Raw genomic sequence first — 15,808 nt, 5'->3', positions numbered from 1 at the left:
AGTGCGTTACTATAAAATAGGAAATCAGTGTTGACGACAAAAAGTACGTTAATCTATCCAAGCCACTCTTTCGCCGTCCTGGATGAAATTTCTGGTTTTCTCAAAGGTGATGGATCGCGTCATTTTAATTATTGATTTAGAAAACGTATACCAATACTAATGCTAATAGTTATTAATTACAAGGCACTTTAACTAATCAACCAATCTTCTACCAGAAACTAATCAACCAATCTTCTAAATAACTTATACCTTGGAATACAAACTAATTAATATATTAAAGTTAAAATTAAATTGTTTGAATATTATTTAAATTTAATCTTTGAAGAAATAATTTTTTGTCTTTATTTATTTTTCGATCAAATTCAAAATTAATTAAAATCTTTTTTCTTGATAAATCAAGGCAAAAAAAAATACTAATAAAATTAACGCGGTTAAGTCAGAGGAGAGAAAATTTTCTGCTACCGAAATTTTTTCATCTAAAGTCTAAACAGAGAGTTAAATATTACCTGCAAGCCACGGCTTGAATCTTGATAACTTGGTTAGGACTTAGGACCAGCATTAAATTGGAACACTTTCCACAACCCGCAAAAGAAGCAGAAATGGACAAGGTACTGGTATTTCTTTTTCAACTTTCTTCAATAGTAGTAGTATTTCTTTTTCAATTTTCTTCAATCGTGTAACTCTTAAGGGAATTGAGTTGATGCACGTTCGACAATTGCAAGATCCAAAGTATAACGTTCAAAACAAACAAAAATGACATTTATCGAATTATGTAACCAGCCAATTACAGCAATCTGTGACAACTAACTAGCAAGGCTGATCTACAAGCTACAAAGCAGACCAAAAGCATAGTCTCAGACTAAAACCAGCTTAATTTAAGACTCTCTATACTTAATTTTGATTAATTTGGTTCTTAAACTAAAAAAAAAAGTAGTAGTTTTGGTCCTTCACAGAGACCATTTTCACCTTAAGGAAGGACAAAAACTATTTTTTTTTTTAATTTAAGAATCAAATTAATCAAAATTAAAGTTTAAAGACTAAAATCAAGTTTCAGCAGAGATACAGGAATTAAAATGAAAAAAGATACTCACTATCATGTAGCAGAGGGTCTGGAACCAAACTACACGAAAAACACTTATGACTAAACTCATTTCCTCTATGAAGTGAAACAAGACTTTCTGTGTACCTAGCGGCCCTTATAGAATCAAACTTCCCATAAACCTGAAGATCCCTTGTTTTCTCCGAATCATAAAGCACCAATCTTTCGTTGCTGTCTTTCCAAAGAAACCGATTAGTCCCATAAAACCCCACGATCCTGTGATTCACTTGCACTGGTCCAACACTATATTGCTTCACCCAAGACCCTTCGTCCCAATAATCCTTCATCACCCACACATCAAAGCTTTTCTCTGCTCCCCTCACAGGGTAAACAAGGACCCCAATTGAAGCAGATTCTTCAAAGGGTACCAAAGTTGCAAACTTTTCATCAGAAGAATCACGAACTTTTGGTACCCTTATCTTCCTAAACGATTCTTTGACCATGTCAAATGCAAGAACAATATCTTGTGTTGCACCAGAATCTTCCACAAAGCCCCACCAGTGGCAGCAATTGTTGGCATAAGTGAAAACCCGAGAAGACCCCCAGATTTCAATTGGAAGAGGGAGAAGAGAGGGATCAAGTTTTCTCCAAGAGTTTGAATTGAGGCTATACAACTCAGCACTCCAATACCCAATTTCTCTTTCATCTGTTTCCTTCAACCAAAGGTCTTTGAGCACCACAACTTTGTAGTCATTGGTTTTGGGGTCAAAGCCAAAGCCAGCATAATCAGTGAAAGTGTAAGTCCCATGTGGGCTAGTGAAATGGGATTTAGGCAAAGCCTTGAACTCACCCAATGAAGGGTTCATCAAGACATTAGGATTGCCTTCTAAAAAGTATATGCCATTGCAAGGACCCAAGATTTCGGTCCAGTATTTGTGGTCAGAGTTGTATTCATAGGGAGGGTTTAGAACATCAGAAGAAACATGCTTTTTGGGGTCATTGGTGTTCCAAGAAAGAACAGAAATGTAAGTTTTGAGGCCAGAAAAAAAGGGTCTTCGAATTACCAAGAGATGCTCCTCTTGGCTTTGAAGACTGTTGTAGACAACATAGTAATTGGAAACAAAATGAGGATCGGTTATGAGATCGAACCAGGACTTGCACACGCACTTGCATAGAAGCAACACCTTCGATGGTAACCTTGAGAGCACGTTGGACACCAATTCTCCTGGCAAATGCTCCATGCTCATCACTCACCTTCTTTGAAAAACTTGGAAATTGGAATGGGAAGTCTGAAGTCTGAACTATATCAGTTTTGCTACTCCTCAGTTCGGATTCAGAAAATGTTAAATATACTAAGACAATGACTAAAACAAAATGATACACACTCATTGGTTTTTCTTGTCTTCATCTCTAAACAATTTGCGGGTCAAATTTGACTATCAATTATCAATTAAAACAAGACATCTAGCATTGGGGATCATTGGAAGATAACTAAACGGATTTCAATAGATATTTTTATGGCTTTCATCGGAAATTATTGGTATTGTTTTACTTGATTATTTTAGCGTGTGATTTTTGTTGCAATCAAAGTCAAGAGTTTTAATTATTATTACTGTTAGTTTTGCATTTTGAAATTAAAGATAATAAAAAATTGGTTTTTATATAGGAGTAAAAAAGGAAAAATATTTTTTGGATTCGACTTTTTTTTAAGTAAAAAATTTCAATTTTTAAGTGAAAGATTTGAAAATTGAAAAGACACACATTTTCTATTTTTTTATTTATTTATATTTTTTTCCAAGGAAAAAAACTTGAAATTCGAAAATATTTTTTTAGTATTTATTAAAAGGGAAAATTTTATAATTTGAAATCATATTTTACTGTTATGAGAAAAGGAATTTTTTATTTCAAAAATAGAAAATAAGCTTTTTAGGAACAAGGAACATTTAAAATTTGAAAAGACTTATTTATTCATTTCTTTTATTTTTTATCAGCAAAATGCTATTTATTAATTATTAATTTTTTATATATTTCAGAAGAAAAAAAATCAAATATGAAAATATTACTTTCTATTTTTATAAAAATAATCATAATTTGAAAGGATTTTTATGAAAATTATTATTTTTAAAATTGAAAATAATTTTGGATATTTTTTTAATAATTAAATCAAGTTCATCCTTGGTAGGATTCAAGCTAGCAAATTACTGATTATTAAAGTCTCTCTTACATATTTTTTTAATGTAATGAAAAACTCTAAATTAGCGTGGTTCAACTAAAAAATTAATTGTGGATTAATTAATTTAGACTAAATTACATTCCCCTCCTATGAGGGATATGACTATTAAACTACTCTTCCTTCTTAAGTTAAAAACTACACTTCCATCTCCTGATAAATTAAAATATATGACATTTTACATCCTTTTTAAATTTTCCGTTAGTTTCTTTAACATCCTCTGTTAGAAAAAAAAAACTATTTCGAAAATATCCTTTCAGTTGAAGTGTTTTGGGAATTTGACTATCACAGAGAATAGAACAGAAGACTATTTCCCAAGCTAGCTTAATACCATGATAAATACCAAAAAGTTTTTTTTTTTCTGAATGTATAAATGCCAAAAAGTTAGCATTGACATTAGTAGTGAACTTCCTCCCTCACTTTAATTTTATGTTTTATTTAATTCACAGTGGCGCAAAATGTCTCTCTGTTTCTTCTAATATATACTGAACATAATAACTTTGACAATCAATTAGTTAATTTTAATTAATTAATAATTTTATTTGATTGATTACTTAATTTATTTAAATAATAACATATACCCTTAATTTTAAATTTTGTACTTGAAAAAAACATTTAATAAATTAATAGTAGGAAATAAAAAAATTAAAATATATAATATATAATAAATGATGTGACATAAAATAAAAATTATAAAATTTTGTTAATATAATATTTTATAATTGTTTTTTGTTATGAATAAATATTACTCTATCAAAGAAATATTTAAGTACTTGCCAAAAGAAGAGGACTGGGCTTTTCACAACTTTCGTATAAAACTAGATAACGATCGAATGACCGAACGTGCTGATATTTTGCAGTCTGAAAACGTGGGTAGTTTTTGTTCCTTGTAAATATCTTCAATTTTGATTTTGATTTATTTTTTATTTGAATTTAGCTTGTGTTTTTTTAACATTTAAAACTGACTAATTTCAGGTATGGTCATTATATTATCACAATTTTTTTTAGTACTAATATAGTTAATAGATTGTTCAAGCCTCTAGTTTAATAAAAAAAACTGAGTTCCATTGGCTAAAACAAAATTGTCTTCAATAAAAATATATATGTAGTCTATATAAAAAATAAATTATTACAAAAGGATTAGGAAGATTTCAGTAAAGAAAATAATTTATTTTACTCAAAAAATTGTTACTAGTTTATCATTATTACTACATCCGGTTCTATTTATAAGATAAACTTTGAAATTGTATTTATTCCTTGTTAAAAGAGATGTTAAATTAAGAAACATTTAGAAGAGACAAAAATATTAATAACAAAGATATTTTTGAAAAAATATATTAATTTAAAACAAAATTATTGTTATGTTGAATTAATACTTTTTGAATTTTAATAAATTAGATAATTAAGTCTTATAAATAAGAATAAGATAGAATCACATGGTTTTTTTTATTCGTATTATCAATTTATCATATGGCTTATTTCCTCTGATTTTGTATATAAATAACAATTTTTTTAATCTAAAATATAAATAAATCTTAATTATTTATGCGTTATTTAATAAATCTCTCTTAAAAATACTCTTTATTTAATAATGGTAAAAAGTATATTAGAGCAATAGTTTGAGCAGTAAAATATCAATCGATCAATCTTAAGCTTAAATTATATATCTAACAATACCACATCTATTCTATATAAAAGTTTATTATTAAAATGTTACATGATACACATTTATGTATATTATAGAAAATATATCTATTCTGATTGGATATATAATTTAATATTAAAATTGACACAACTTACAGGTTTTTATTATTGGTAGTATTTAAAATGGACCAACTTTCCTGTCAAAAACAAAATGGGGCAACTTTAATTTTGCCATAGCGATGGTTTCATTAAAGTGGTGATCTAGAAGACTTGTAAAAATAAAAGTGATGATATAGAATAAAAACATCACTATTACCAAGTCTTGTATTCATTAAATTATTGGTGACCTTATTCAGCGTGTCTCATTCGCCGTCCCTATTTTCGTTTCTCTGATCCCGTCACTAATACGGTCCCAACACGCATCACCATATCTGCAAATCAGATCCACCGTTTCTCTGCCCCCGGGACCAACACAATTATTGTCAATGCCACCAAGTCTTCCATCTTCACATCTTCCCTTCGGTCCTCCTTTCTTTTTTTTCTTTTGCTGAATCCTCCTTTTCTATATTCTGTCCTAGGAATGAGGAATAAATTCTTATATATTTTTTCTTAATCCTCCTATTTATAAAAAAAATTCACTGTTTCAGATTTCGATAAAAAATAAAAAAAATTTGATAAAAAAATTATTTTCGTTAAAAATTAAAGTAATATGATATCTAAATGATTCAATTTTAACTTCAACATATTAAATACTTATGTTCAATCACTTGGTTACAAATAAATATTCATTAGTAAAACTTATTATTATTATCACAGATAAAAAAAAATAGTTTAGATGAATTTTTTAATTTTCTAATTTGTTTTGTAGATTTAATTTTTTTTAGTTTAATTTAATCATCTGATTTTTTAAATTATTTATTTTGATTTTTCAGTCTAAATTGTAAAAAATCAAATTCTGATTAAGACCGTTACTGAGTGATTTTAAATAATCGCCAAATGCACATTTAAAAAAATGAATAGATTATAAAAATTAGATGATCAAATTGAACAAGAAAAATTAGATAACCAAATTGAATCGGTTTTAAAAATTAAAAGATCAAATTAAATCTTTAAATATATTTTTTATTCTTTTACCAAAGGAGTTTATTTTTGCTCCTCTAAATTTAAAATTTATAATTTTAAACTCAATTTTCCACAAAGTGGTGACGAAGGATATAACTTGTACAAATCTTTCCATTTTCCAATTCGATACGATCTATTCATGCATGAAGCTATTTACTCGATCGCAAACATTTCTTTAAAAGAAATCTTTTAGTCTCTTAGCCCAAACACTATTAAACACTATTGACCCAAAATTTGTTTATGACATTTGGATAGATAGACTAAAATATTTTTTTTTTAAAATTATAGGAACTAAAAGAATTAATTTAAACTAGGATATAATGATAATAATAAAAACACCGGTGGTGGTGGTGCTAATACTTGGGGTGGACATATAGATCTAGATTCACGAATCAACCCATTAAACTCCTGAACCTTGCGAATAATATACCTCTTTTAAAAAAAAATCACATAACTATATTAAGTTTCTGAGTCTAGTCTGTTAAGTCTATAGACCTAATGAGCTTTATCTGCAAACTCACAGATTACCCGTTTAACCCATCTAAGTTCAATGTGCAAGTATTGTTATGTTATAATTTTGATAATTAATTTAGGTTGTTATTGTTAATTTGTTGTGTATAAAATGTTAATATATTGACATAATTGCATTTTTTACCCCTAACTTTTCAAGTTTTGGGAAATTTTACCCCAACAAATTAATATGGCACATTTTACTCCCAACTTTTAAGAAACATGTGGATTTTATCCTTCATTAATTTACTCCTAACATAATTGTACTGTTTACCCCTCAATTTTTTTTTAATTTCTTAGCAAATTGTGCATGCATCTTATTTTTTTGGCAAATTTTATCTCTAACTTTTTTTTTTCCATTTTTTACTCCAAACTTTTGTGCTTATTAATGGGTAAATGAAAGAGGGTAAAATTTGCAAGTTTCTTTAAAATTGGGAATAAAATGCACTGAGTTAATTTATTGGGAGTAAAATTCATCAAAATTTTAAAAATTGGGGGTAAAAAGTATAATTAAGCTTAATATATTTTAGTGTGATAGATTTTATCTTAAAAAATGAATTCAATTTTTATTTTCTAATTTTATACAATTTTTAATTTTTAAATTTTCTTTTTCAAATTATTATTTGGGCCTGTGGATTGATTCGTTTACATGCGAGCTTTTGCAGGGCCGGATACAAACCTTGAAAAAAAGTCCATTTATTTTAGAAACCAAACTTATCCGATTCATTTAAAATGCGGGTTTTAAAAACTGAGCCTAAAGCCGACTAAACCGATCTATATATTCACCCCTAGCTAATATACTCTTTTGAACATGCTATTTCTTAAAGGTTAAAATTTATTAAAAATAACAATTTTGTGCGTCTCACATTACATTTTATAATTCTCTCTTGAATAATAACAATAATAATAATAGATAAGGTATCTCTAATAAAACTATTTAATATAATAGACTAACATGGTTCTTATAAGAGACTCTCATTGTTTATTTATAATAGAAATAAGCAATTAATTTTAACTATTATAACTTAAGAAAACGAATAATAAGAATGAAAAATAATTTTTTTTGAATTACTATTTAAAGTAATTTGATTCCTCCACTTTATAAATACTTAATAAAAAAATATTTGCTTGAATTACTGGCCGATGAATGTGATGATTGAAGTCTTGAATTTGACGGGTAGCAATGTTCCGTAAGGCTCTAGCAAGGTCATACTCCCTTGCTAGATATATCAACTACAATTTTATCAAGAGCTTCCTTCTATCAGAATTTTCAGATTAAAAGGTTTGAGGAAAAATGTAAGTGACACCAACAAATTGTGGTCATTCGATAGAGCTCAAAATAGAGAAGAGGACTACCATAGAAATACATTGTCTACATGATTAATTAAAAAATATAACACTAATATTTAAGTGCCCTGTTTATAGATTAGAGCTTATCTCTAAGTTCTAACTAACTTTTACTCTTAACACCCCTTCACAAGGGGATAAGTGGTATCGCCCCAATCACCTTGGATTACAAACAATTAAGAGAAGTTTTTTTTTTTTTTTTTTACCATACTGATATAAGACCCCAACAGAAAAAAAAAACAAAGAAATATGGTCCAAAGAATTTAAGACCAAACAAAAAAAACGGGGTATTGGTATTAGCACGGTCACTTTTGTTGATAGTACTATCCACCTGACTACCTTTTAAGGCTTATTCCAAAACCGATATTCCATTGTGCAATCGGGGGGAGGGGAGAAATAACAACAAAAATTGACTCAATCACAATAAAATCGTGTTTTCATTATTTTTTTTTCATCCCCCAATTAGACAATGAAATCAGATGCAATTGGACTTTTTTTTTCACCCCCAAATAACACAATTGAATCATGATTTCATTGTGTATTTATTTTCACCCTCAACTGTAAAAAAATCATAATTTCATTGTGTTATTTTATTTTCACTCCCATTGTAAAAAGTGTTTTAACTTTTAAAAAGGGAAATTTAATGTTTTATATTATGATTTAACAACCATATTTAATCCAACAATGCCCTTAAAGAGCTCGATATAATTTGAATGGTCTATTTTGTCAGTGCAATCATGATCATTGTTGATAATTGACTACAAGAGAATAATACAAGATGCTAATAAATACAAGTGATCTTTAGTTGTTTTTGTTGTTTGTTTCAGAATTTAATCAATTTTTTTCTTTATTGCATTACTATGCATGTATTGTTTAAACATAAAAACAGGACAAACATAAATTATTATATAAGTTCATAAAACATAAAAACAAAATTGTACAAACAATATCGTAAGTTGAATAAATAATAATAATAATACAAAACGATAAATATCTTGAACAATGCTTAGCTGCCTCTATGGCCACCTCTACTAGGTTTCTTCCTCAGCGACCTTTCCTCGGCTAAGCTACATTCAAATGCAAGACCCTTATGTGTCATCAACAAAAGTTGTTGTATTACCTGATGATTATTTGTTCCTTCAAGTACAACTCTCATGTCCAACAATCTTTGCTTGGGCCGTTGACATCATTTAGAATCAATCGTACATAAATATTTAACAATTCAATTAGTAATTTTTTTCATTAAAAATTAAAATAATATTGTTTGCATTACCTAACAAGAGTAAACAACACCTGATACATAATCTGGTATCTGACTAGCACTAGGTTGTGGCTGAGGTTGTGGTAGAATACATACAAGACTATGTGGTGGCTCTCCTTCCTGTAATAGAATTAGGTATGGATGTGAATGCTTATAATATCAAGGCATGTAATTTGTAGTGCTCGTAATATCAAATATGGTATTATTGAGAAAATGCAGCAAATACACCTCAACAACCCAAATGAACGATTCACTAGCAACATAGGGGTGATACAACCCTATAACCCACTCAGAGCCACCCGATTGTCATTTTTCGTCGCAACATCTGCCTTCTAGTCTGTCCTAATACCAAGCTCTGACCTCAACAAACCTCTAATCTCTTTCTTGTTGTAGCTTGTGTCTATGTGATCAAGGAAACAACTTGAGATAGGCGGATTAAAAGACATGCCACATCATTAAGGGTGATGACCATCTCTTCAATTGGAAGGTGGAATAAGGAGATCTCATTGTGCCATCTCCTGATAAAGGCGTTGATTACACCATTAATCACAGACATGTTCCATGCATCATACATGATCTTAAGCCCTATCCTATCCATGCAACCCTTCACTATCAGCTAAGTAGGGTAAGGCATAACATTGCCTCCATGGCTGGCTAACTTCAGCTCTACATTGGGCCGACCAATTCGTACATGCCCAGCTATGTGGTCCTTATTGGACCAAAGCAATGTCAAATCTATAGGACCTCCTCCAAACGGGGGTATGATGATATGACCAATAGACGATATCTATGGTCGTGGTTGTGTCTCTGCTTCAAGCTATCCCTTAAGCTCTACTACCTATTGCTGCTATTGTCAAGCCAACTCTACATCACGACATGGTGATGCAGTCACAAGTCATTGCCTCTTTGCCTGCGCTTTTAAGACATAGGCAATATGCTTCATGTGAGCCATCTAAAAAAAAGAATTAAAATTAAAATTAGAAGCATAAAATATTAATTAAAAAATTAAATAAAAAAAATTCACAACGAAAATACTATTACATTATGTTTCTCAACTCAGAACACAATGAAATTGTATTTTCATTGTGGACTAAGAATTGAGAAGTGCTTGCTATTCTCCGATAGTCCTAGTCGGTGGCATTGACAATGAACAAGGAGACGCCATTGTGCATCGATGCGACCACCATGAGCGGGTGCTATAGAAGTTAAGGACGGTGCCATTTTGAAAAGAAAAATATTTCAAGGACACCCATTAATTATGCTATAAGACACCTAGAGAGAGAGAGAGAGAAGGGGGGGGGGGTATTATAGTGTTTAAGATGTGATAGAAAAAAAATGAGAAGTGTTGATGGGATATTTAAAAAAAGTGAGTATTTGTGTATCATGCTCTTTCTAAAAAGAAAGGAGAAATTGATCTCCAATGAAGATTGATTCAGTACAAATGATAGTGGAGAAGAGGCCAAAGGTGAAGTCACCGGAATATTGTTCCACATTTGATTTGCCACCTTTTGAAGATTATGATGCTACTGTTAGGATCAAAGTTCAACGGTTGCTATACATAAAGATGGTGATGTTCTCAACGTTTAACAATGGAATTGTTGATGAGGAAATTGTTGAATCAAGCTTCTCAAACACATATGTAGAATACTGATTGATTCTTGTGCATGAAAGATGAGGAATTGCTCCATTCAATGAAGAGATCCTTTTCCTTGCTTCGGTCTTACCGCAACAGTTGCTTCTTGTTTGGAAAGATCTTCACCAACCTCATTTTCAATTTAATTTTCATCTCTTTCTCCTCTTTCCTTTTCTTAATCTTATCTAATTAATGCTTCCGAAAAATGAATGTTTCAAAAACCCTATCCGTTGTCATTTCTTTTGCTTTGGAAAAATAAGATTTATTTGGACGATCAAACTTATATGCGATGACCTTTAATAATTTCAACTTTGATCTCTTTAGTATCCTTTACCGCAGCAGAATCATCACTCTCTCCATGGCCATACTACAACAGAAGAGGACTACCATAAAAAATGCATTGCGTAAAATGATTGGTTAAAAGATACAACAACACCGAGCTATGAAGTTTATTTCTAAGTAACTATTTACTCTTAACATCCCCTTGTAAGGTAATAAGTGGTATCATCACATTCATCACTTGAATTACAAACAATCTAGAGAAGATAATTTTTTTTGTTAAGAGTAAATAGCTAAAAATAAGAGTATTGTATCTTTTAATCAATCATTTTACACACATAACACTAGTGTGTAATTAAGTGCTCTATTTATAGAGCTTATTCAATTCTTAACTAATTATTTATTGTTAACAGCTTCAACTTTAATTCAGTTTCTTCTGTTCGAAATGTTCTCTCAATGCCATGATCGTACATGAAATAAAAAAACACCGATCGAAAGTTCTGCTAATATACCCAAACGAAATACCTAAAAAATAACAAAGTATACGACATATGATTCTAATTAAAAAAAAATCTTCTTCCTCTTACAAGAGAGCAACAAACACTTATTTCGGCCAATTACAACAATGTCATCTTCCATGGCAAACTGACTAATAACCCAATAATATCTACAAGCTACAAATCAGCGAATTGAAAAATCAATAGGAAAGAATCACGAACCATCGAATTTTTTATTTTTCAATTTTAATTTTTTTTTTTTAAAAAGGCAAATCAGGTCATTCCCTTGAAACAAATTGGCAACTGAACTCATTTCCCCTTTTAAGTGAAACAAGGCTTTCCATGTATCTAGCAGCTCTTAAAGATCCATTCTTTCCACAAACCTGAAGATCCTTTATTTTTTCCGACTCAGGTTCATAATCACACCCCACTAATCCATCATTACCGCTACTGCTCCAAGGAAATTGATTGCTTCCATAAAACCCCACAAACTTGTAAATTGTTTCTATGGGTTCAACAGTGTATTGCTTAACCCAAGACCCTTCGTTCCAATAGTCTTTCATTACCCACACGTCAAAGGACTTCTCTTGTCCCCTTAAAGGGTAAACAACCACAGCAATTGTAGAAGATTCCTTCAAGGGTGCGAGAGTTGCAAATTCTTCTTTTGAAGAACCACGTATTCTTGGCACCTTGATCTTCCTGAAGGATTCATTAACCATGTCAAACGCTAGAACAGCATCTTCTTTCGCACCAGATTCATCAACATCATAGCCCCACCAGTGACAACAATTGTTGACATAAGTATAAACCTTAGAAGAACCCCAAATTTCAATTGGAAGTGGGAGAGAAGCATCATCAAGTTTTCTCCAAGAATTTGAGTTAAGGCTATACAACTCAGCTGTCCAATGCCCGAGTTTTCTCTCATCTGTCTCCTTCAACCAAATGTCCCTAATGACAACAACTTTGTAATCATTGGTTTTGGGGTCAAAGCCAAAACCAGAATATTCAGTGAGAGAATAAGTGCCTTGTGAAGCACTCAAATGGGGTTTAGGCAAAGCCTTGAACTGTCCCAATGAAGGGTTCATCAAGACATTAGGGTTTCCCTCTAGGAAGTATATGCCATTGCAAGGACCCGAGATTTCAGACCAGTACTTGTGCTCAGAGTTGTTATATTCACAAGGAAGGTTCAAAAGAGAAGAAGAAGAAACATGGTTTTTTTGGGGATCATTGGTGTTGCAAGAAAGAAGAGAAATGTGAGTTTTTAGTGCAGAAACAAAGGGTCTTCCAATGACCAAGAGTTGCTCCTCTTGGCTTTGGTAATGCATGAGATTGTTGTAAGCAACATAGTGATTGGTGACAAAGTGATAATCAGTTATGAGATCGAACCATGACTTGCAAACGCGTTTGCATTTAACCAAGTCTTTTGCTGGCAACCTTGAGAGGATGTTTGATACCAATTCTTGTGGCAAATGTTGCTCCATGCTCAGCACCTCTCGTTTTGTTCCATGAACTCTTAACATTGTTAGCATGGAACTGCGAATTTTCTTGCTTTTTTTGGTTAGGATGACAAAAGATAAAAGAAATAGCAAAAGAAAACAAATGGAAAGCATGGTTGTGATTGGTGTTTGTTGTGTTCTAGTATGATATAATGGCAGAATATTAATATTGGACCTTGAATGAATCCCCACCATTTATATATAGGAAGGTGACAGAGGAACTTTGGGAATATGAAAGTGTCAATATGACATTTTTATTGAACAAAGATTAATGAGAGTATTAGTCAAAGAAATATTAAATAATGTTGCTTAAGACAAAATGCTTCCATTTTGAAATGTTCATTAGCACCAATTTGTACTTGCACGATATGTTTTACAACCGCTCACCGTCTTTGACTTCTGTGAAGGGCTTTTGTTTATAAATTTCTTAATATTTAAATTCAACCAACCAATAAGATTCAGCATATATTTGTTTTTGTATAGTATTCCTGCAATTATTTTTTTGCATTATATATATAGCATTACTAAAATTAGAATTGTACTTTTTATAATTTATAATACCGATTTATATTCAGAGAATAATACCAAAAACAAGGGAAGAGTATATCTAAGTTTTATCTTGATTTTATTTTATACTGCTAAGAACAAAAAAAAATATAAAACAGAGTTCAAGTTATCCAAATTCCAAACCTTGGTGCATTGAGTACTCGGCGAAAATACGAAGACGCTAATTAGAGCTGAATGAAAAAGACTGCGTCAGCCATAGGCTTATGACTGGACGAGAAACTAAGAAGACGATAGAGCTGAAAGAACACGACTGCCTGGACGATAAACTGCACGTTTTTTTTATTTTATCAAAATGGGTAAAAAAAATTGCCAAATTAGAGTAATTTTTAAATAATAAATTATTAACTTAATTATTAGTATAACTCAGTTGACAATACCATTAAATATTCATCAGTTTCGTTGAGTAATTAATGCTAAAGGAGGCTTTTGGGGTTTAATCTTTGTATATATTTTGAAAAAGGTAATTAAAAAGAGAGATCTTAAGTGGTTAATTAAGTTTTTCTAAGAAAATTAGTTGAGCAAAAGTTCTCTTCCTTTCAATGATTATTGTTTACCCTTTTATCTAGTTATGTTTCTATTTTCTTAGAGAGGGTAAAAAACAATTATTATTTAGATTTAATTGTATGTTTTATCACTTAATTATTTCTATTTTGCAAATTTTATTATTTAACATTTATTTGTACACTTGATCATCATGTTTTTAATTTTTGTGCAATTTAACGATTCCTTAAATGTATCCCTAAAAACTACTTCATTTTGTCACCATTTTTTTATTTTTGTAAAATGACCGTTTTGTTACAATTACAAACATGATGCTAAAATGCAAAAATTAGATGGAAAAATTTGTAACAACATCTCCAATTATGCTCATATAAATAACCCTTATGCCACCTCAAATTTAAGTAATTTAATTAATTTTCTTTCCAATGGATATTTCTATTAACAAGTTGCTTATCACAAATATTCTATTTCTCTTTCTTATATTTAATATAAAGTTAAGCAACTCATGAACAATAGTTGCTTAGAACATCTCTAATGAGAATTTCTTAAGTGAAAAAATTGTTTCTCCCTCATTAGAGCAAATCTAATGCAAAAAATTATTTCTTAACAATAAAAAATAATATTTATCTCACACATAATAATATCATAATTAAACAATAATTAAGTGAAAATAAAAAATATAAAAGTAAATTTTTTGAAGTTTCTTATCATTTGAGTAAAATTATATATGAATTTCTTATAATAATATGACATCGTGGGAACTACAAAAAGTATTATAAGAATCACAAAAAATAATTTAAAAAACTCACTTAAGAAATTTTCATTAAATTCTTTATATAAACAACTCAAAACACATGTAGCACACCAAAATAATATTTTTTTTTGTTAAACAACTCATTTAGCAACACTCATTGTAGATGTCTTTAGTTGTTAATTTTTGTTAGTGAAAAAAATTTAAATCAACAATCTCTTTCTCTCATTTGTTTTTCTTCTATATTAGTGAATCAATCTTATAACTCTATTAATAATAGTAACTCATTGGTGTGATAAACTTTGCCGCAATACCTTTTTTGAATGATATTGAGTATGGTTGGTTTTGGTTGAAATTCATTCTCTATTGTTTAATTTCAAACTTATTTGTTAAAATAAACTTTAAATTGTTTTTTTATAGACGAATATTATTTGTTAATTAGTTTTTTTACAAACATTAATAGAAGAAATTCAAAATCACTATTTCTCTTTCTCTCTCTTCCTTCAACCACCTTATAACAGGCCATCTCCTCCTCCAACTATAAAACCATTTTAACTACCAAACCAATCTTATAACTCTTAAAAAAAACTTTAATGTAACACTTAAGTTTGACTTTAAATTGTAATTATGTATATGCTAACACCTAACACTAATTATACGAGTGTCTCAAACTTTTAATAATAGTTATTGATAAATATACAAACAAAATGTTTCAAAAAAATTACAAACAAAATTGTTTAATTTTAAAATAAAATGGACTCAAACATTGTGGACATAAATTTTTAAAAGATTGACAAAATTGTCTAACTTAACTCAAATTATTTTTTTTTCTAAATATGTTTGATCGATTTCTGAGCAACCACTATTAGAAAAATGATTAACAAAAATACCATTTTAACACTTTTTTAATAAGAAAAATATTACTAATAAG

The 15,808-nt window shown here is 29.9% G+C and overlaps 2 protein-coding genes across 2 annotated transcripts; both read right to left on the bottom strand.

Annotated features, from left to right (window-relative positions):
- Positions 1-723: 723 nt before the first annotated feature.
- Positions 724-2,479, bottom strand: LOC114391166 (F-box protein CPR1-like). The gene has a single exon (XM_028352177.1). It carries the CDS (start codon positions 2,284-2,286, stop codon positions 1,069-1,071), a length of 1,218 nt encoding a protein of 405 aa, XP_028207978.1. The 5' UTR covers positions 2,287-2,479; the 3' UTR covers positions 724-1,068.
- A 9,119-nt stretch (positions 2,480-11,598) lies between these two features.
- LOC114390253 (F-box/kelch-repeat protein At3g23880-like) lies at positions 11,599-13,231 on the bottom strand. The gene has a single exon (XM_028350965.1). It carries the CDS (start codon positions 13,170-13,172, stop codon positions 11,841-11,843), a length of 1,332 nt encoding a protein of 443 aa, XP_028206766.1. The 5' UTR covers positions 13,173-13,231; the 3' UTR covers positions 11,599-11,840.
- Between the last annotated feature and the right edge of the window lie 2,577 nt (positions 13,232-15,808).

This window comes from Glycine soja, chromosome 16 (assembly GCF_004193775.1).
Source record: "Glycine soja cultivar W05 chromosome 16, ASM419377v2, whole genome shotgun sequence".
Taxonomy (NCBI): Eukaryota; Viridiplantae; Streptophyta; class Magnoliopsida; order Fabales; family Fabaceae; genus Glycine; species Glycine soja.
This window is presented reverse-complemented; position numbering and strand designations above follow the sequence as displayed.